The 20645-nt window shown below is 37.6% G+C and overlaps 1 protein-coding gene across 3 annotated transcripts; it reads right to left on the bottom strand.

The window, feature by feature from the left end:
* Nucleotides 1-5860: 5860 nt before the first annotated feature.
* On the bottom strand, nucleotides 5861-20366 carry LOC139560389 (complement factor H-related protein 1-like). 3 transcript variants are annotated; one of them, XM_071377098.1, is made up of 13 exons: nucleotides 20236-20366; nucleotides 19351-19563; nucleotides 18497-18676; nucleotides 18020-18199; nucleotides 17859-17894; nucleotides 17186-17232; nucleotides 17107-17137; nucleotides 8701-8766; nucleotides 7376-7546; nucleotides 7087-7260; nucleotides 6712-6876; nucleotides 6508-6530; nucleotides 5861-6320 (listed from the first exon to the last, which is right to left on the bottom strand). In XM_071377098.1, exons 1-12 carry the CDS (start codon nucleotides 20318-20320, stop codon nucleotides 6514-6516), a joined length of 1365 nt encoding a protein of 454 aa, XP_071233199.1. In that variant the 5' UTR covers nucleotides 20321-20366; the 3' UTR covers nucleotides 5861-6320; nucleotides 6508-6513. The 3 variants fall into 3 exon arrangements, with proteins under 3 accessions (XP_071233199.1, XP_071233200.1, XP_071233201.1); XM_071377099.1 differs by having other exon boundaries at nucleotides 17107-17142; nucleotides 17191-17232; XM_071377100.1 differs by having other exon boundaries at nucleotides 17859-17873; nucleotides 20236-20365.
* Nucleotides 20367-20645: the final 279 nt, after the last annotated feature.

The raw sequence follows: 20645 nt of genomic DNA, 5'->3' as shown, positions 1-20645 counted from the left end.
GTCAATGAATAGCATTCTAACATAAGTGTTCCTTTTGTCCAGGTGGGAAAGGGCAGTGTGGAGTGCAATAGAGATTGCATCATCTGTGGATCTGTTTGGGCGGAATGCAAATTGGAGTGGGTCTAGGGTTTCTGGGATAATGGTGTTGATGTGAGCCATTACCAACCTTTCAAAGCACTTCATGGCTACGGACGTGAGTGCTACGGGTCTGTAGTCATTTAGGCAGGTTGCCTTTGTGTTCTTGGGCACAGGGACTATGGTGTTCTGCTTGAAAGATGTTGGTATTACAGAATAAATCAGGGACATGTTGAAAATGTCAGTGAAGACACCTGCCAGTTGGTCAGCACATACCCGACTTAACCTCGACTTCTCTCTGTCTGTCCAATACAACCTCTAAATAAACTCGACTTCTCACTGTCTGTTCAATACAACCTCTAAATAAACTTGACTTCTCTCTGTCTGTCCAATACAACCTCTAAATAAACTCGACTTCTCTCTGTCTGTCCAATAAATAAACTCGACTTCTCTGTCCAATACAACCTCTAAATAAACTCGACTTCTCTGTCCAATACAACCTCTAAATAAACTCGACTTCTGTCCAATACAACCTCTAAATAAACTCGACTTCTCTCTCTGTCTGTCCAATTCAACCTCTAAATAAAGAAAAACATATGTAAGATACAGGAGGATCACACATATACATTAATTTACTGTATGTAAATCATTTATTGACAGTTTCAGAGTGTTGTTTCCAAATTTAATGCAGTCATGAGCAGTTCTTTACTATTGCACACCTAGTGATCATGTCAGCATGCATTGCACTCATCCCACCACGGGAGTCATTCGAGCACAATGGGACAAGAACATCCCTGCCGGCCGGGCGGCTGCGACAGAGCCTGGACTCGAACCAGGATATCTACTGGCACAGCTTGCACTACAGTGCAGTGTCTTAGACCACTACGCCACCCAGGAGGCTCTATCTATTCCTTAGGTGATGGAGATCGGTCATGATGGAACCCTACTCTGCTCCCCTCCATTTTAACCCCTTGTGCTAAAAGCTCTGACGAAGGCCGTGAGGCCGATATGTCAGCTTATTAAAGTGCAGTGATACTATCAAGAGCAGTGTGCGGTTTCCTTTTTCCTTCATCTTGTTCAACCGTTACCATGCACCTGCAAAAAAGACTGCTTAGATGTACGAGTGCCTTTTGAATGTTGAACCACGTGTGCTGTATAAATCATTTTCTATATCATAACCTAAATGTAAAAGCTACATTTATCAGTTATATCCTAAACAATCTATTTTTCTCTTCCTCTCTTCGGGTGATTTGCTGTTCCTAGCCCTGTTAAGAAAATACACATATGTTGTGATATGTGAACAAATGGACAAGGTATCATCCATCCTCAGGTCTTTCAGTAAGTCACATCTTCATCATGAACAACCTGAAATAAAAATCATATTTTTAATACTGTAAACTCTAACAAGTTTTGTAATCCACCGTGTAGGGATGCACAAAAAACTTACCCATTATGGATCTACATTTTCGTAACCTGAATGGGATGACATGGTAGTTCATATTTTGAGAGAAAAAAATAGGCCTACTGTAACATTTATTTAAGTACAACTATTGTAACTAAGAGACAAAATACACCTACTGAGAATGACTGAGATAAAACAGGTTCATAGAGGAAGAAAAGCACCGAGACCTTCTCCCCCACTAGCTAAATTAGCATATTAAGGTATCTAGGCAATTGGTAGATTTCAGAAAAGTTTTTTGTTTTTGACTTACCACAGTTTTCCTCATCGCTGTTGTCGGAACAGTCGTCGTCTTTGTCGCACCTCCAGGTGGTCGGTATACACCTTCTGTTACTGCACTGAAACTCGCTGTCCCTACACTTCCGTAAGGCCTCATGACCTGTTGGAGAGAGTTATGGTAGGTGTGAAAATGTATCTGGTAAAAGATTGTACTTGCTGAAATCAGCAAGTACAAATAAATGGTTTCCACAGGTTGCATTTGTTGTTCTTGACTTTACCTGCATTAGGTTAGATTTCAGCAAGGCTGTGAAATGACCCTTTAAAAATGTAACAATACATTCCCATTATGTCTTTAATGAATGACCCAGCTAAGCTTTACAGTATAGCAGCATATTAAAAAAATAATGTTCTGATATTTCTTAATTTCTTTATTTTTCTGGATTATGTGTGTATTGTTATTTATTTTAATGCCCTGTTGGAGCTAGAAACACAAGCATTTCGCTGCACATGTGATAACATCTAAAAAATATGTGTACTTGGCCAATAACATGTGATTAGATTTCAGATAAAGAGATAAATGTGATTATTACATGAAATGTTATTTGCTCACTTTTGACTTTTCAATGAAACGGCTAGGAAACAAGGCTTATGGTCAGTTTTAAACATGTGATTATGTTATTAGAAACCCTTCTGGAGGACTCTGGACTGAAGCTCAAAGTCAATACTGTACTGCTCCCTTCAGTGACACAAAAATGCAGTACAGACGTCAGAATACAGAAATCAGTTGGATCTTAAAGGGATAGTGTCAGATTTTATGCCCTGCTTCGATTTACCCAAATCAAGATGAAGTAATGGTTAAAAATGATATGTCTCTGAGTCCAGTATGAAGGAAGACTAGAGGAGTTTTGCGAGCCAATGCTAACTAGCGTTAGCACAGTGACTGGAAGTCTACCGGAACGGCTAGCATGCTCAAGTTCATCTGACTCAGGGTAAGTAGGAAAAGGGCTTATTTGCCCAAATCTGGCACAATCCCTTTAAGTCAGTACTCACTGCATGTGGGGGCTGAGGTCCATTCTCCTGAAAGACAGACTACATCTGCATTCCCTTCCATCATGTAGGATCTTTTGCATTTATAAACCACTTTTGTTCCATCACTAAACTTGTTTTGATATTGTTGAACAATGGTTGCATGGTTCACTTGAGGAGGTGCATCACAAGAACGACTGGCTGTGAAGATACAGTACAAACAATGATTAGTAATGAAATAAAGGACAACGAAGTACAAGAGATGACAGTACTGAATGTTGTTCACAACACAAATGTATCCTGTCACACCAACATCCTCTCTTTCCTGTACCAAAGGGTTAGTTTTCGGAGTTTTTACACCACTCTTACATAAGCCTCTTTGCTATAGATCAAGGTTAGAGCAGACAGTACTTACCCGTACACAGAGGACTATCAGACCATCTACCATTCTCACATTTAATCATCCCCCACCAGCCTTCCATTGGTGTCTTCAGACCTCTATCACAGGCATAAGTCAAAGTCATGCCATCCTGGTACATTTCCTGCTCTGGGTCAACAAAGCCATTGTCCACTTGAGGTCTTTGACAGCCTTTTCCAGATTCTTGAGCTGAAAAATGTCAGAAAAGACATTTATTATTATGCATCATCTGTCTGCACAATGACCTTTGTTCAACAAATACAGTGTATCTTGGATTAGAAATGTATAGATGAGTGTTTCTGCCCTGTACTAGGCCTTTTTATTAATTACACGTTACACCACATATAGGCACTGCCTTAAGAAAAAACATCAGTGCTCACAATTCATTGAATGTGTAAAGAATACTAAACGCAATCTTCATTGAATGAATAGTTAGTGTGTATCAAAATATCTTACCTTTAACACCGTAGGACCAGATGTGTAGTACAATAATAACATACAGTGTTATTTCCTTCATTCTCTCTCCACTGGTGTTACATGTACACTGAGAAATGAATTACCTGGAGTCTGAGTTGGGGCTTTTTAAATTCAACCAAGGTAATTATTGTCGGGGGTGGATCTTAAACTTGTGCCTTTGGGCAGCACTGTGGATTAAAATACAAGATGTCACAATTAACAAATAAGGATTTTTTTTACAGTGGAAAAAAAGTGAATGAATTAACATTTAATTATTGTCTTTGTTCATATAATGAACTAAGGATTGCTTAAATCTCAAATTACGTGTTTTATTATTTAAAAATATATATATCTTACGTTAAATCCCATGAAACTGTCAAATGGGCCAACCACTAGTTCCAAATATTTCTTATGTTCTTTAAAAGTCTCACTAAAGTTACTAGTATTTGATTATTTTGAGACTGTTTCAGATGCATCCATGTTGAGAAATGTAAATGACTGATATCATTCAAGGACCAATATTGATCTTTTGTTAACAATTTCTTTGAGGACATGTCCATGATTATGGTCCTGTGAAAAAATATGCATCCACACACAAACAATGTGTTAAGATATGAACTAATCAATGATTGACACGTGTGTAGGTTTGATGGAGAAATTTGATTTATTAAAGAGATATATTGAAATTGAAAGCAATATTGGATTTTGCAATGACTACGGGTTATTTAGCAAAATTAGAAGTATGTTTCGACGTCTGGATGAACTGTTTTAAGAGCATGGACCTTTGTTCCCTTCAATGCGCCAAATCAATTGAGAAAAAGTGTAAATTCCAGACGGCTTTGAGATCTATTGAAGTCGAGAAGCAGATGGGATACATAGACCAAATAATATTTATTTAGCAAAAGGTCAAACAAATATTTGCAGTTTCTTTATGAACTGCACCAATTGCGAAACACTTTGTTGTCCAATTCAACCACGGAAAGACTGAGACGTGACTAGCATGATTGTTGGCTGTTGACCAAAAGTGTAAACCAAAAATATGCTGATGCTTTGAATTGATGTGGTGCAAATTCCCAAATAGAGGAGAACATGTAGAAATGCCTGTAAATTAAAAATATATATTAAATATTATCCTTGGACAGAATTTCATGAAATTACAATAACATCTTAAACATCTCCAAAGCTTTATCATGTTAAATGCATAGATTCAGACCTTTTGTTTAATTTTGACTTGTCTGTGTCAAATCAGATCAAAGTTTATTTGTCGCGTGTGCCTAATACAACAGGTACAGAGCTTACAGTGAAATGCTTACTTACAGGCCCTAACCAACAGCGCAATTTTAATGTAAAAAATAGGTATTAGGTGAATAATAGATAAGTAAAGAAGTAAAACCAACAGTAAAAAGACAGTGAAAAATAACAGTAGCGAGGCTATGACAGTAGAGAGGCTATATACAGTAGCGAGGCTATGACAGTAGAGAGGCTATATACAGTGGAGAGGCTTTATACAGTAGCGAGGCTATATACAGTAGAGAGGCTATATACAGCAGCGAGGCTTTATACAGTAGAGAGGCTATATACAGTAGCGAGGCTATGACAGTAGCGAGGCTATATACAGTAGCGAGGCTATGACAGTAGAGAGGCTATATACAGTAGAGAGGCTATATACAGTAGTGAGGCTATATACAGTAGTGAGGCTTTATACAGTAGCGAGGCTATATACAGTAGAGAGGCTATATACAGTAGAGAGGCTATATACAGTAGTGAGGCTTTATACAGTAGTGAGGCTATATACAGTAGCGAGGCTTTATACAGTAGTGAGGCTATATACAGTAGTGAGGCTTTATACAGTAGCGAGGCTATGACACGAGCGAGGTTATACACAGGCACCGGTTATTGGGGCTAATTGAGGTATTATGTACATGTAGGTATGGTTAAAGTGACTATGTATATATGATAAACAGAGAGTAGCAGCAGCGTAAACCTTCTTATATGGAGGCCATATTGTCAGATTGTCTTCATCATACTGTTCAAACTATTAAAATATGTTTAATTGTCATTTCTGTCTTTTGTTCTTCTGAATATGCTTCTGGATAGTTAGTTGTTGGTTAGTGTCAACTGTTGATGTGTGTTGTGTTTGACACATTTGTTAGTGAATTGATTTGGTGTAAAACCAATGTACGCATATAAAAGCACACACACATGTCTAATTATATCTCTTTTATAGATCCAAGCCCTGACATTTTCTACAGTCATCCATGTTCATTGTATACTGTACATTTAATTGATTTGACTTCCATTGACTATCAGTAGTTTGCTGCTTTAAATGAAAAGAGGATCAATATCAATTTTTTTTCTGATCAACTGTTTCATCAATTGTTTACCTTCCCATTATTATGTTCAACATGTATTTTTCATGACTTTTGAATCGTTCAGAATGACTGTCTGAATCTTCTCAGACAGCCTCCTATCCTAAGATGGTGGACCTCCATTCCTCTCTGCTCCCCTACTAACCCCCTGTGTTATGAGACAGATTCCATATCATGAACCAAATGTAAAAGCAACTTTATCAAACATATCATGATCTTGATTGGTGGCCAACGTGGGAAGTCCTCTCTTCCAGGGGATTTGCTGCAGCTGTGGGTTTGTTTCATTGATTCACCAGGCCTGTTAAGAAAATACACATCCTTGTTGAAGTTACATAAGAGGAGAGAGACTAACCACAACTAATGGCAGTATTTATGGGACTGGCAACACCATTTCTTGATTCTATTAATGTATATCTGACACTGAGAAAACCTCCATTGAAGTTTGCTTGAGTTTAATACCTGTGTAGAGATCCATAAACACTTACCAAATATTAATTTTCCAGGTAACCTAAATGGGATGACATTGTAGTTAATATTTAGAATCTTATGAGGCTTACAGTAGCATATTCAGTAACTGACATGTACAACTATTGTAACTTAAAGACAATATGTTTTCACACTGACAAAAACCTGTGTAGAATGTGTTTCAGTTGATTATTTTCTCTTTCCTACTGTTGCATTTGACTTACAACTGCTAGCGGTTACATATCCTCTCTGACATTCAACATTTGCAACAAGACGACGACCCCGGTAATCCTTTTTTTTACAGGCCCATGTCTGACGTCCTTCCTTTACAAACATATCCTCTGTAAGATCCAGCCAATGATGATTCCATGTGTCCAGTTTGCAGCCCACTTTGTAAAAAGAGAATGAATATAAAAGTTTTAATGAAGGTTTATACATTGAGTTTGTGATAATATATATTAGAGGGACTCATTTACAGTACACATTAAACATAATAAACTAAACTAAATAATAAACAATTGATAAACAAAGAAAACATTGTGTTAATTAAGTACTGTATATTCTGTTTCTTTGCGTTGTGTGTAGTACATCATACATACATGTACATCTGCCAACTGTCACTTGTCCATTCTGACATCGAACATCAGCAGCAGAAGGTGGGTCCCGATAACCCGTTTCTTTACAGAGAAATGTCTGACTCTCTCCTTCCTTCACAAACATATCTTTTTTAAGATCCAGCAGGTCAGAAGTCCTTTTGTCAACGGTACAGGGAGCTGGTATATAAAGAGTTGACATAACAGTGTTAACAAAGGTTGATATATTATGAGACAAGACAGTTAGGTGTGTGATGGTATCTTGCTAATTGTAGCAAGTGATTAATTTACTTACCTTTACAAATGGGTAGCTCTGACCACGTTTGATCACTACGACACATCACTTGCTCTGGACCCACAAGTTTATAATAGTTAATGCATTTGAAGGTCAGTGCCATTCGATTGCTGTCAGAGTCACTGATAAAATCCCCATTATCAACTGTTGGCTTCTCTCCACACCTATCAACTGAACAACAAATACAGCTCTTCAGGATTACAAGAATAATGCTCATATTGTTCTGAGACATTTCAGGTCAAAAACCAGGCCACTTCCAGGTGAAAGGAATTGTGGTAAAAATGTACTCTAAGCATCCAAATATGATGCATTATGATTCAGCTATAATGCATTATAACATGTGCAATTAGCATATACGACCCCTGGATGTCTCTTGTAATCATGTCATAATGATCTGGACTAAATATCAGCCAGTTGAAAATTGCATATAGAGGCATAACAGTCCCACCATTACGCTGTCAGCGTGATTTAGGACTTCTAACCCCTTTTTAAACAAAGTGTATTTGAGCTACAGACTTCTGGGTTGGACCATTGGATTAGTGTATTTCTTCTGCCTCCATTGGTACCAACCTGTGTGATTAACGAGGGGGGAGCTAGACTGGTGTCTGTGAGACAAGGACGGATCCCAAAGGGCCCTTTTACAAAAGCGTCTGTAGAGTCAGAATGGTTTGAGCTACTAACTATTAAAATCTATCTACGAACACGCACGTGTAACATGTCTTGCTTTATGACCTCACAAGCTACACAAGAGTCATTAGAAGGTAAGGTGTTCTTCTACATAGAAGATCATAGAAAATCCCAGGGCATACTGTCTATAATACTGTAATAAGCTGACATAGATGCTGTCACAAACTCCACACAGTTGTCACTCATTTTCTAATGAGCAAACATTTTCTGTACTACAGCGTTCAAATAAATTCATTTTTTTCATCTTTTCCTATGTGCATCTTATTTTTTTAATTGACATTTGTTAATAAAACTCATGAATGCAACTGTTTATGTCAAATTACTTAGTGTTCTACTTGTAGCCCTGGTTGTCCTAAAAAGAAAATGGGAAAACACTTAATCGTGAGGCTAAATATAACGACTGGACATGCAGATACATACAAGTCAGATAAATGAAAAGCCCATTTTTGCTGGGGTCTCAGCACTGATGGGGTTAAAGTCTAGTTATAACACAATATAAAGGCTTGTTACAAATGATAAAGCATTATAGGAGGAGGATTTCAGTAAGTGTTACCGGACTAGCTTCTGTTTGGTTCACTAAATAAGATTATAATATTAAGTCTAACGCTGAAAAGTGGAAAACAGAAAGTTTGAATTACCAGGTAAAAATGGACTACTAGGTTGTGGTCTGGCAGAGGTTCTGACATTGGGTGAGGCCTCATCACCTGTTGGAGACAGTTACAGCAGATATCTGTAAAAATGAACCTGGTATGAAATGTGGCATTAGACATTGGAAACCGCAGACATAATAAATATATTGATTCTACAGCTGTTTTATTTGTCATTTACTTTTCCTGCATTCGTTTTTGAGTGAGGCCATGAAACTTAGGACTCTGATCAATCAATATCATGGAAATGCAGCGTTACAGCCTGATTGAAATTTAAAGGCAATGTTCCGTGCATTTGTTAGCTCAATCAGAAATGTGCTTTCCATTTGTAACGCGCAACATGTAACGCTTTAGCAATTTAGTACTGCTCTCTTCAGTGACACAAAAATACAGGACAGATGTCAAATGCAGAAATCAGTTGGATCTTAAAGGGATCGTGTGAGATTTTAAGCCCTGCTTCTATTTACCCAAATCAAGATGAAGTAATGGATGCAAATGATATGTCTCTGCGCACAATATGAAGGAAGTTAGAGGTAGTTTTGCGAGCCAATGCTAACTAGCGTTAGCACAGTGACTGGAAGTCTACCGGAACGGCTAGCATGCTCAAGTTCATCTGACTCAGGGTAAGTAGCAAAAGGGCTTAATTTGCCCAGGTCTGGCACAATCCCTTTAAGTCAGTACTCACTGCATGTGGGGACTGAGGTCCATTCTCCAGAAAGACAGACTACATCTGCATTCCCTTCCATCATGTAGGATCTTTTGCATTTATAAACCACTTTTGTTCCATCACTAAACTTGTTTTGATATTGTTGAACAATGGTTGCATGGTTCACTTGAGGAGGTGCATCACAAGAACGACTGGCTGTGAAGATACAGTACAAACAATGATTAGTAAAGAAATAAAGGACAACGAAGTACAAGAGATGACAGTACTGAATGTTGTTCACAACACAAATGTATCATCTGTCCTGTCACACCAACATCCTCTCTTTCCTGTACCGAAAGGGATAGTTTTCGGAGTTTTTACACCACTCTTACATAAGCCTCTTTGCTATAGATCAAGGTTAGAGCAGACAGTACTTACCCGTACACAGAGGACTATCAGACCATCTACCATTCTCACATGTAATCATCCCCCACCAGCCTTCCATTGGTGTCTTCAGACCTCTATCACAGGCATAAGTCAAACTCATGCCATCCTGGTACATTTCCTGCTCCGGGTCAACAAAGCCATTGTCCAGTTGAGGTCTTTGACAGCCTTTTCCAGATTCTTGAGCTGAAAAATGTCAGAAAATAAATTTATTATTATGCATCATCTGTCTGCACAATGACCTTTGTTCAACAAATACAGTGTATCTTGGATTAGAAATGTATAGATGAGTGTTTCTGCCCTATACTACGCCTTTTTATTAATTACACGTTACACCACATTGCCTTAAGAAAAAACATCAGTGTTCACAATTCATTGAATGTGTAAAGAATACTAAACGCAATCTTCATTGAATGAATAGTTAGTGTATATCAAAATATCTTACCTTTAACACCGTAGGACCAGATGTGTAGTACAATAAAGACATACAGTGTTATTTCCTTCATTCTCTCTCCACTGCTGTTACATGTACACTGAGAAATGAATTACCTGGAGTCTGAGTTGGGGCTTTTTAAATTCAACCAAGGTAATTATTGTCGGGGGTGGATCTTAAACTTGTGCCTTTGGGCAGCACTGTGGATTAAAATACAAGATGTCACAATTAACAAAGAAGGATTTTTTTTACAGTGGAAAAAAAGTGAATGAATTAACATTTAATTATTGTCTTTGTTCATATAATGAACTAAGGATTGCTTAAATCTGAAATTATGTGTTTAATTATTTTTTTTAAACAAAAATCTTACGTTAAATCCCATGAAACTGTCAAATGGGCCAACCACTAGTTCCAAATATTTCTTATGTTCTGTAAAAGTCTCACTAAAGTTACTAGTATTTGATTATTTTGAGACTGTTTCAGATGCATCCATGTTGAGAAATGTAAATGACTGATATCATTCAAGGACCAATATTGATCTTTTGTTAACAATTTCTTTGAGGACATGTCCATGATTAAGGTCCTGTGAAAAAATATGCATCCACACACAAAAAAATGTGTTAAGATATGAACTAATCAATGGTTGACACGTGTGTAGTTTTGATGGAGAAATTTGATTTATTAAAGAGATATATTGAAATTGAAAGCAATATTGGATTTTGCAATGACTACGGGTTATTTAGCAAAATTAGAAGTATGTTTCGATGTCTGGATGAACTGTTTTAAGAGCATGGACCTTTGTTCCCTTCAATGCGCCAAATCAATTGAGAAAAAGTGTCAATTCCAGACGACTTTGAGATCTATTGAAGTCGAGAAGCAGATGTTAAGGGATACATAGACCAAATAATATTTATTTAGCAAACACATGCCAAAGGTCAAACAAATATTTGCAGTTTCTTTATGAACTGCACCAATTGCGAAACACTTTGTTGTCCAATTCAACCACGGAAAGACTGAGACTTGACTGGCGTGATTGTTGGCTTCTGACCAAAAGTGTAAACCAAAAATATGCTGATGCTTTGAATTGATGTGGTGCAAATTCCCAAATAGAGGAGAACATGTAGAAATGCCTGTAAATTAAAAAAATATATATATATATATTATCCTTGGACAGAATTTAATGAAATTACAATAACATCTTAAACATCTCCAAAGCTTTATCATGTTAAATGCATAGATTCAGACCTTTTGTTTAATTTTGACTTGTCTGTGTCAAATCAAATCAAAGTTTATTTGTCGCGTGTGCCTAATACAACAGGTACAGAGCTTGCAGTGAAAGGCCCTAACCAACAGCGCAATTTTAATGTAAAAAATAGGTATTAGGTGAATAATAGATAAGTAAAGAAATAAAACCAACAGTTAAAAGACAATGAAAAATAACAGTAGCGAGGCTATGACAGTAGAGAGGCTATATACAGTAGCGAGGCTTTATACAGTAGTGAGGCTATATACAGTAGTGAGGCTATATACAGTAGCGAGGCTTTATACAGTAGAAAGGCTATATACAGTAGCGAGGCTATGACAGTAGAGAGGCTATATACAGTTGCGAGGCTATAACAGTAGAGAGGCTATATACAGTAGTGAGGCTTTATACAGTAGCGAGGCTATGACAGTAGAAAGGCTATATACAGTAGCGAGGCTTTATACAGTAGCGTGGCTATGACAGTAGAGAGGCTATATACAGTAGAGAGGCTTTATACAGTAGCGAGGCTTTATACAGTAGTGAGGCTATGACAGTAGCGAGGCATTATACAGTAGCGAGGCTTTATACAGTAGCGAGGCTATGACAGTAGCGAGGCTATATACAGTAGAGAGGCTATATACAGTAGCGAGGCTATATACAGTAGTGAGGCTTTATACAGTAGTGAGGCTTTATACAGTAGTGAGGCTTTATACAGTAGCGAGGCTATGACAGTAGAGAGGCTTTATACAGTAGCGAGGCTTTATACAGTAGCGAGGCTTTATACAGTAGCGAGGCTTTATACAGTAGCGAGGCTTTATACAGTAGCGAGGATTTATACAGTAGTGAGGCTATATACAGTAGTGAGGCTATATACAGTAGCGAGGCTATATACAGTAGTGAGGCTTTATACAGTAGCGAGGCTATATACAGTAGCGAGGCTTTATACAGTAGCAAGGCTATATACAGTAGAGATTATATACAGTAGCAAGGCTTTATACAGTAGCGAGGCTTTATACAGTAGCGAGGCTTTATACAGTAGCGAGGCTATATACAGTAGTGAGGCTTTATACAGTAGCGAGGCTTTATACAGTAGCGAGGATTTATACAGTAGTGAGGCTTTATACAGTAGCGAGGCTATATACAGTAGTGAGGCTTTATACAGTAGCGAGGCTTTATACAGTAGCGAGGCTATATACAGTAGTGAGGCTTTATACAGTAGCGAGGCTATGACACGAGCGAGGTTATACACAGGCACCGGTTATTGGGGCTAATTGAGGTATTATGTACATGTAGGTATGGTTAAAGTGACTATGTATATATGATAAACAGAGAGTAGCAGCAGCGTAAACCTTCTTATATGGAGGCCATATTGTCAGATTGTCTTCATTATACTGTTCAAACTATTAAAATATGTTTAATAGTCATTTCTGTCTTTTGTTCTTCTGAATATGCTTCTGGATAGTTAGTTGTTGGTTAGTGTCAACTGTTGATGTGTGTTGTGTTTGACACATTTGTTAGTGAATTGATTTAGTGTAAAACCAATGTACGCATATAAAAGCACACACACATGTCTAATTATATCTCTTTTATAGATCCAAGCCATGACATTTTCTACATTCATCCATGTTCATTGTATACTGTACATTTAATTGATTTGACTTCCATTGACTATCAGTAGTTTGCTGCTTTAAATGAATAGAGGATCAATATCAAATGTTTTTCTGATCAACTGTTTCATCAATTGTTTACCTTCCCATCATTATGTTCAACATGTATTTTTCATGACTTTTGAATCGTTCAGAATGACTGTCTGAATCTTCTCAGACAGCCTCCTATCCTAAGATGGTGGACCTCCATTCCTCTCTGCTCCCCTACTAACCCCCTGTGTTATGAGACAGATTCCATATCATGAACCAAATGTAAAAGCAACTTTATCAAACATATCATGATCTTGATTGGTGGCCAACGTGGGAAGTCCTCTCTTCCAGGGGATTTGCTGCAGCTGTGGGTTTGTTTCATTGATTCACCAGGCCTGTGAAGAAAATACACATCCTTGTTGAACTTACATAAGAGGAGAGAGACTCACTACAACTAATGGTAGTATTTATGGTACTGGCAAAACCATTTCTTGATTCTATTAATGTATATCTGACACTGAGAAAACATCCATTGAAGTTTGCTTGAGTTTAATACCTGTGTAGAGATCCATAAACACTTACCAAATATTAGCTTTCCAGGTAACCTAAATGGGATGACATTGTAGTTAATATTTAGAATCTTATGAGGCTTACAGTAGCATAATCAGTAACTGACATGTACAACTATTGTAACTTAAAGACAGTACGTTTTCACACTGACAAAAACCTGTGTAGAATGTGTTTCAGTTGATTATTTTCTCTTTCCTACTGTTGCATTTGACTTACAACTGCTTGCGGTTGCATATCCTCTCTGACATTCAACATTTGCAACAACACGACCCCGGTAATCCTTTTGTTTACAGGCCCATGTCTGACGTCCTTCCTTTACAAACATATCCTCTGTAAGATCCAGCCAATGATGATTCCATGTGTCCAGTTTGCAGCCCGCTTTGTAAAAAGAGAATGAATATAAAAGTGTTAATGAAGGTTTATACATTGAGTTTGTGATAATATATTTTATAGGGACTCATTTACAGTACACATTAAACATCATAAACTAAACTAAATAAACAAATGCTAAACAAAGGAAATATTGTGCTGATTGAGTACTGTATATTCTGTTTCTTTGCGTTGTGTGTAGTACATCATACATACATGTACATCTGCCAACTGTCACTTCTCCATTCTGACATCGAACATCAGCAACAAAAGGTCGTTTCCAATAATCCTGTTCTTTACAGAGAAATGTCTGACTCTCTCCTTCCTTCACAAACATATCTTTTTTAAGATCCAGCAGGTCAGAAGTCCTTTTGTCAACGGTACAGGGAGCTGGTATATAAAGAGTTGACATAACAGTGTTAACAAAGGTTGATATATTATGAGACAAGACAGTTAGGTGTGTGATGGTATCTTGCTAATTGTAGCAAGTGATTAATTTACTTACCTTTACAAATGGGTAGCTCTGACCACGTTTGATCACTATGACACATCACTTGCTCTGGACCCACAAGTTTATAATAGTTAATGCATTTGAAGGTCAGTGCCATTCGATTGCTGTCAGAGTCACTGATAAAATCCCCATTATCAACTGTTGGCTTCTCTCCACACCTATCAACTGAACAACAAATACAGCTCTTCAGGATTACAAGAATAATGCTCATATTGTTCTGAGACATTTCAGGTCAAAAACCAGGCCACTTCCAGGTGAAAGGAATTGTGGTAAAAATGTACTCTAAGCATCCAAATATGATGCATTATGATTCAGCTATAATGCATTATAACATGTGCAATTAGCATATACGACCCCTGGATGTCTCTTGTAATCATGTCATAATGATCTGGACTAAATATCAGCCAGTTGAAAATTGCATATAGAGACATAACAGTCCCACCATTACACTGTCAGCGTGTTTTAGGACTTCTAACCCCTTTTTAAACAAAGTGTATTTGAGCTACAGACTTCTGGGTTGGACCATTGGATTAGTGTATTTCTTCTGCCTCCATTGGTACCAACCTGTGTGATTAACGAGGGCGGAGCTAGACTGGTGTCTGTGAGACAAGGACGGATCCCAAAGGGCCTTTTTACAAAAGCGTCTGTAGAGTCAGAATGGTTTGAGCTACTAACTATTAAAATCTATCTACGAACACGCACGTGTAACATGTCTTGCTTTATGACCTCACAAGCTACACAAGAGTCATTAGAAGGTAAGGTGTTCTTCTACATAGAAGATCATAGAAAATCCCAGGACATAGTGTCTATAATACTGTAATAAGCTGACATAGATGCTGTCACAAACTTCACACAGTTGTCACTCATTTTCTAATGAGCAAACATTTTCTGTACTACAGCGTACAAATAAATTCATTTTTATCACCTTGTTTTTTAAATTGACATTTGTTAATAAAAGTCATGAATGCAACTGTTTATGTCAAATTGCTTTGTGTTCTACTTGTAGCCCTGGTTGTTCTAAAAATAAAATGGGAAAACACTTAATTGCAAGGCTAAATATAAGGCCTGGACATGCAGATAAATGAAAGTCAGATAAATGAAAAGCCCATTTTTGCTGGGGTCTCAGCACTGATGGGGTTAAAGTCTTGTTATAACACAATATAAAGGCTTGTTACAAATGATAAAGCATCACACTTGGAAGATTCAAGTAAGTGTTACCGGACTAGCTTCTGTTTGGTTCACTAAATAAGATTATTATATTAAGTCTAATGCTGAAAAGTGGAAAACAGAAAGCTTGAATTACCAGGTAAAAATGGACTACTAGGTTGTGGTCTGGCAGGGGGTCTGACATTGGGTGAGGCCTCCTCACCTGTTGGAGACAGTTACAGCAGATATCTGTAAAAATGAACCTGGTATGAAATGTGACATTAGACATTGGAAACCACAAGACATAATAAATACATTGATTCTACAGCTGTTTTTTTTGTCATTTACTTTTCCTGCATTAGTTTTTGAGTGAGGCCATGAAACTTAGGACACTGATCAATCTGTATCGTGGAAATGCAGCGTTACAGCCTGATGAAATTTAAAGGCAATGTTCCTGCTTTAGCGGAGACTGCATTCACGGTAAACTCTACATATGTCAACTCAATCGGAAATTACCTTTAATTTGTAACTCGCAACCTAGTTAAGCTGCAGCTGGCCCCGAACAGATCGGCACGTTTTGCTCTTCATTGTAATCAGAGGGCTGATATCAATACTATGCACGCCAGTCTCTATTGGCTGAGAGCTGAGGAGAGACTGACTGCATCATTTTTTGTCTTTATATAAGAAACATTAAGGTGTTGAAAATCCCAAATTGTTTACATAGTCAACTTACACACAGCTCTGACATACACACTTATGCCACCAGGGGTCTTTTCACAGTCCCCAAATCCAGAACAAATTTAAGAAAATGTACAGTATTATATAGAGCCATTATTGCATGGAACTTCGTTCCATCTCATATTGCTCAGATAAACAGCAAACCTGGTTTAAAAACCCAGATAAAGCAACACCTCACGGCACAACGCCTCTCCTCTATTTGACCTGGATAGTTTGTGTGTATGCACTGATATGTAGGCTACGTGTGCCTTTTTAAAACATTTATGTAGTTATGTCCTTGAGCTGTTCTTGTCTAATGATGTTCTGTATTATGTTTCATGTTTTGTGCGGAACCCAGGAAGAGTAGCTCCTGCTTTTGCAACAACTAATGGGGATCCTAATAAAATACCAACAAAAGAAATTACCAAAGACCTGTAACGTTTCAGCGATCCAGACTGAATAGAGACCTAAGGGTCTCTTACAAATAACATTATAAATTCACACTATGTATTTAATTAATTAACCTGCTAAGACTTAGTTATAGCAGAATATTGTGGCATTACGGTACCTGCAAAAGGTCTAATCAATGCCAGGTTTGTTACAATATGTATGACTGGCTGAACTAAACTGAGGAAGGAATAGGATATTTTTTAATGGAATTTCTCATTTGGATGAGATTACCGCTAGATGTGCTGTGGCCCCCTCCACTAGACGTGCTGTGGTCCCCTCCGCTAGATGTGCTGTGGCCCCCTCCTCTAGATGTGCCACCATTCCCTCTGTCACTCGAAGTGCTCCTGTCTCCTTCACCTGTTCCACACATGACAAGATTAATAACAATAATATAACATGATTAATAACAATAATATAGCAAGATTAATAACAATAATGTAACATGATTAATAACAATAATATAACATGATTAATAACAATAATATAACATGATTAATAACAATAATATAGCAAGATTAATAACAATAATGTAACATGATTAATAACAATAATATAACATGATTAATAACAATAATATAACATGATTAATAACAATAATATAGCAAGATTAATAACAATAATATAACATAATTAATAATAATAATATAGCAAGATTAATAATAATAATATTACATGATTAATAACATTAGTTTGAAGGCTGTTACTACAAACTATACAGTTTTACTACAAACTATACATCAACTGATGTCAATGACCCAATGTTCATATGTTCATCAGTCTGGGATGTTTTAGGAATATCAGGGGGCACAATTTGTGCAATGTAAAACATCTCATAGAAATGTCAGTCACCAAACAAGAAACCTGCAGGTTTGTTTAGCTCGTTTGGCCAGTTTCATTGTTCAATATTGCTATTGCCAGTTTATTGCCATTGGGGTAAACAAAGCTGTTCTTGCCTAAGATACAAAATGACTGGTCACTTTTACCTGTGCTGGCCCTCTCTGTGGGGGATGGAGTTGGAAGTATTGAGAGGGAGGCAGGGAACAAATATCAATGATTTATTCAGAAGGGTACAGAAGATTAAAAAAAACAAGGAAACAGGAGTTACACTATTAAATGATGGCTCTAATGCCAGGACTTCACTTACTGCATGTGGGAGCTGTGGTCCAATCTCCAGATATGCAAACACTAGAGTCAGTTTCTTCAAAAGTATATGAATCCTGACATTTATAATTTATCTTAGAGCCGTCTTGGAACTTCTCCTGATATTTACGAGTGATAACTGCATTGGTCACAAGAGGAGGTTCCCCACACAAGTCGTCTCTTTCTGTAAAGAACCAAGACAGTGGAAACACAGACACTAATACATGTTGCTATGCACATCATCTTTCTCATGCGTGACACTGACACATGCTGCTTCGACTGACAATCACTGAATGTTTAACAAAATGAAGGAGAATACAATGACTAAATGCCACCCTCTGTGGTGAAAGACTTGAAAAAATACAGAATGTAATATTTAATTCAATGTAATCAAAAAGTCATCATTATGCCATCGTTATCCTACCACATAGTATAGCAAAACAAGGGTTTTATACCGAGACAACTCTGAGAACACACTCACCTACACAAAGTGGTAATTTTGTCCAAGTCCCATTCTCACACTTAGCTGTGATAGAGCCCTTAATTACATGTGTTGAATCACAGTCAAACCAAACTGATTGTCTATTGGGATACCATCCATTCACATCAGGTTTTTTCACTTTAGCATTAGGGTTCTCTGGAGCAATGCAGCTGTTCTCATCTGAAAAACAAAAACTTCAACTATAAACATCTTATTGAATCAACTGAGGGAGAAAAGCTAGAGTGAGGTTTGACCCAAACAGCATGTCTGTATTTATCTTAAGGTAGACAAAGTAGATGGACTAGTCTACTATCTGTGTCATGTGACATAAAGAGCTGTCTAGACATTTTCCACTGTCAGGTTTTACCCCGGTGCTTGACCCAAAGTCTCAGGATTTCGTGTTTACAAAGCTGAACCCTAAGTGGGGCCCCAGAAGGCCATATACACTAAATCAGGGCTGCCGAAGGGTGACTGGGGACTTGGGGCAGGGTTTGGAGATGTATTGTGATAGCATGTGATGTAGTTGGTCCCTTTTAGGAGAGTTCCTGATAGTACTAGTGACCTAGTGCAATTAGGCTGTTGTACAAGGAGTTCCCTACACATTATGAAAAGAAAGCTTAAACAAAGTCATCAACAGTGTTTCCATCTTCACCTGAACAGAACACGTGTTAATAAGCAATACAAGATTGTTGGTGACTTCCCAGTACAACATGCAGGTATTAACAGTGAGCAGTACACACTATACTCTATAAGGGCAGCAGGAACCCTCAAAGTCTTCCCATGATCTCTAACACCAATGTTCTGACAATTCATTCATGATACATTTTTTTTGTAAGAATGCTCAAATCACTTACCTATGCACTGAGGTATGTGGGACCATTTTCTGTTCTCGCACTTAACCATCGCCCACCACCCCTCAACCACAGGTTTCCGACCTTTATCGCAGGCATAGTAAAGTTCCGTGCCATGCTGGTACGTTTCTTTATCCGAGTCAAAATAACCTTGATCCAGTTTGAGTTTTTGGCAGCTTTGTTGGGAATCTTGAGCTGAAATGGAGTAACCTTGGCCTAATTATCAAAGGAACAGTAAAGCTGATAACAACCATTTCAGATGACTTTATTGCAGTTTGAATTGTGGCGTTGTGATGCATAAATACATCACAATCCAAAAGTGTATGAGAACACTTTTGACTTTTCAAAAACCTAATGCAGATGAGTTCTTCAGAAAGGGACACTTTTGTATTGTGAATTGTATTTCAGTGTTTGTAAGGTGTTTAAGACATGATTTCAGAACTGTGAACTGTGCCCTCACTGGTGACAGTGACCAAACACAACATGACTGTCAAATACCCAAATAAGCAAAACACATATCCAAAATCTGTCTTGGGGATTCGACCACAGCCAAGGTGCGAGAAAAGCTTATGTTCAGTTGCATTTTGAATGAAACATCCCTTTAACAATTCCAATGCTTGTCAATGACCCTGAAAATGCATCCTCACCAATGAAAGGCCTTTACCCTGTAATGATCACATGTAATGGAATGGCAGTAAAGATGCCAACCACTTACAAGTGTATGAAATGTGAGGCTCACGACCATAGAGACCATCTGTAATAGCCCATAGACAACGTGGGAGCATAAGGTCCACTTGGTTATTTTAATCAATTAATCAATTGCCAACAAATGAAATAAACTTTTTGTAAAATGAGAAGTGAACGATGCCACGTAACAGAAGCTCTTACCGTGTACTGTGCCGAGACACCAAATCAATAGAACAAAAAACAAACATTTTGGTTCACCCATTTCCCTACAAAATAGATAACCCATGCGACTCTGACAAATGCTTACTGCCGAATAAAGTCAACTGGATTTCACAAATAGTTTAGGTCAGCTGTGTGCAAGTTAATCATTGCCTAGGGCAGTTCCAAACTCTAGAGTTTCCAAATAGGCTATGTACATTTTGGTGCATCTGACTGTGTTTCAAACAAAACAGAATTGTTTTGAACAGTAAGGGGTGTAGCTGACTTCAATTGAACTGTCTTATAAATAATGCTTCATTATGTGTGAATAAAGCTAACTGTTTTAAACTCAGAGACGTCAATAAAGCTGACTCTTTTAAACTCAGAGACGTCAATAAAGCTGACTGTTTTAA

This window comes from Salvelinus alpinus, chromosome 30 (assembly GCF_045679555.1).
Source record: "Salvelinus alpinus chromosome 30, SLU_Salpinus.1, whole genome shotgun sequence".
Classification (NCBI taxonomy): Eukaryota; Metazoa; Chordata; class Actinopteri; order Salmoniformes; family Salmonidae; genus Salvelinus; species Salvelinus alpinus.
This window is presented reverse-complemented; position numbering and strand designations above follow the sequence as displayed.

Excerpts from the sequence above, each read along its gene's own strand:
- LOC139560389 (XM_071377098.1), bottom strand. The coding sequence starts at position 20,320 with ATGGGTTATCTATTTTGTAGGGAAATGGGTGAACCAAAATGTTTGTTT. Across the intron at positions 18,200-18,496 it reads AAAATTACCACTTTGTGTAG|AAAGAGACGACTTGTGTGGG; the intron begins GTGAGTGTGTTC and ends GGTTCTTTACAG. Across the intron at positions 17,233-17,858 it reads CACAGAGAGGGCCAGCACAG|GTGAAGGAGACAGGAGCACT; the intron begins GTAAAAGTGACC and ends TGTGTGGAACAG.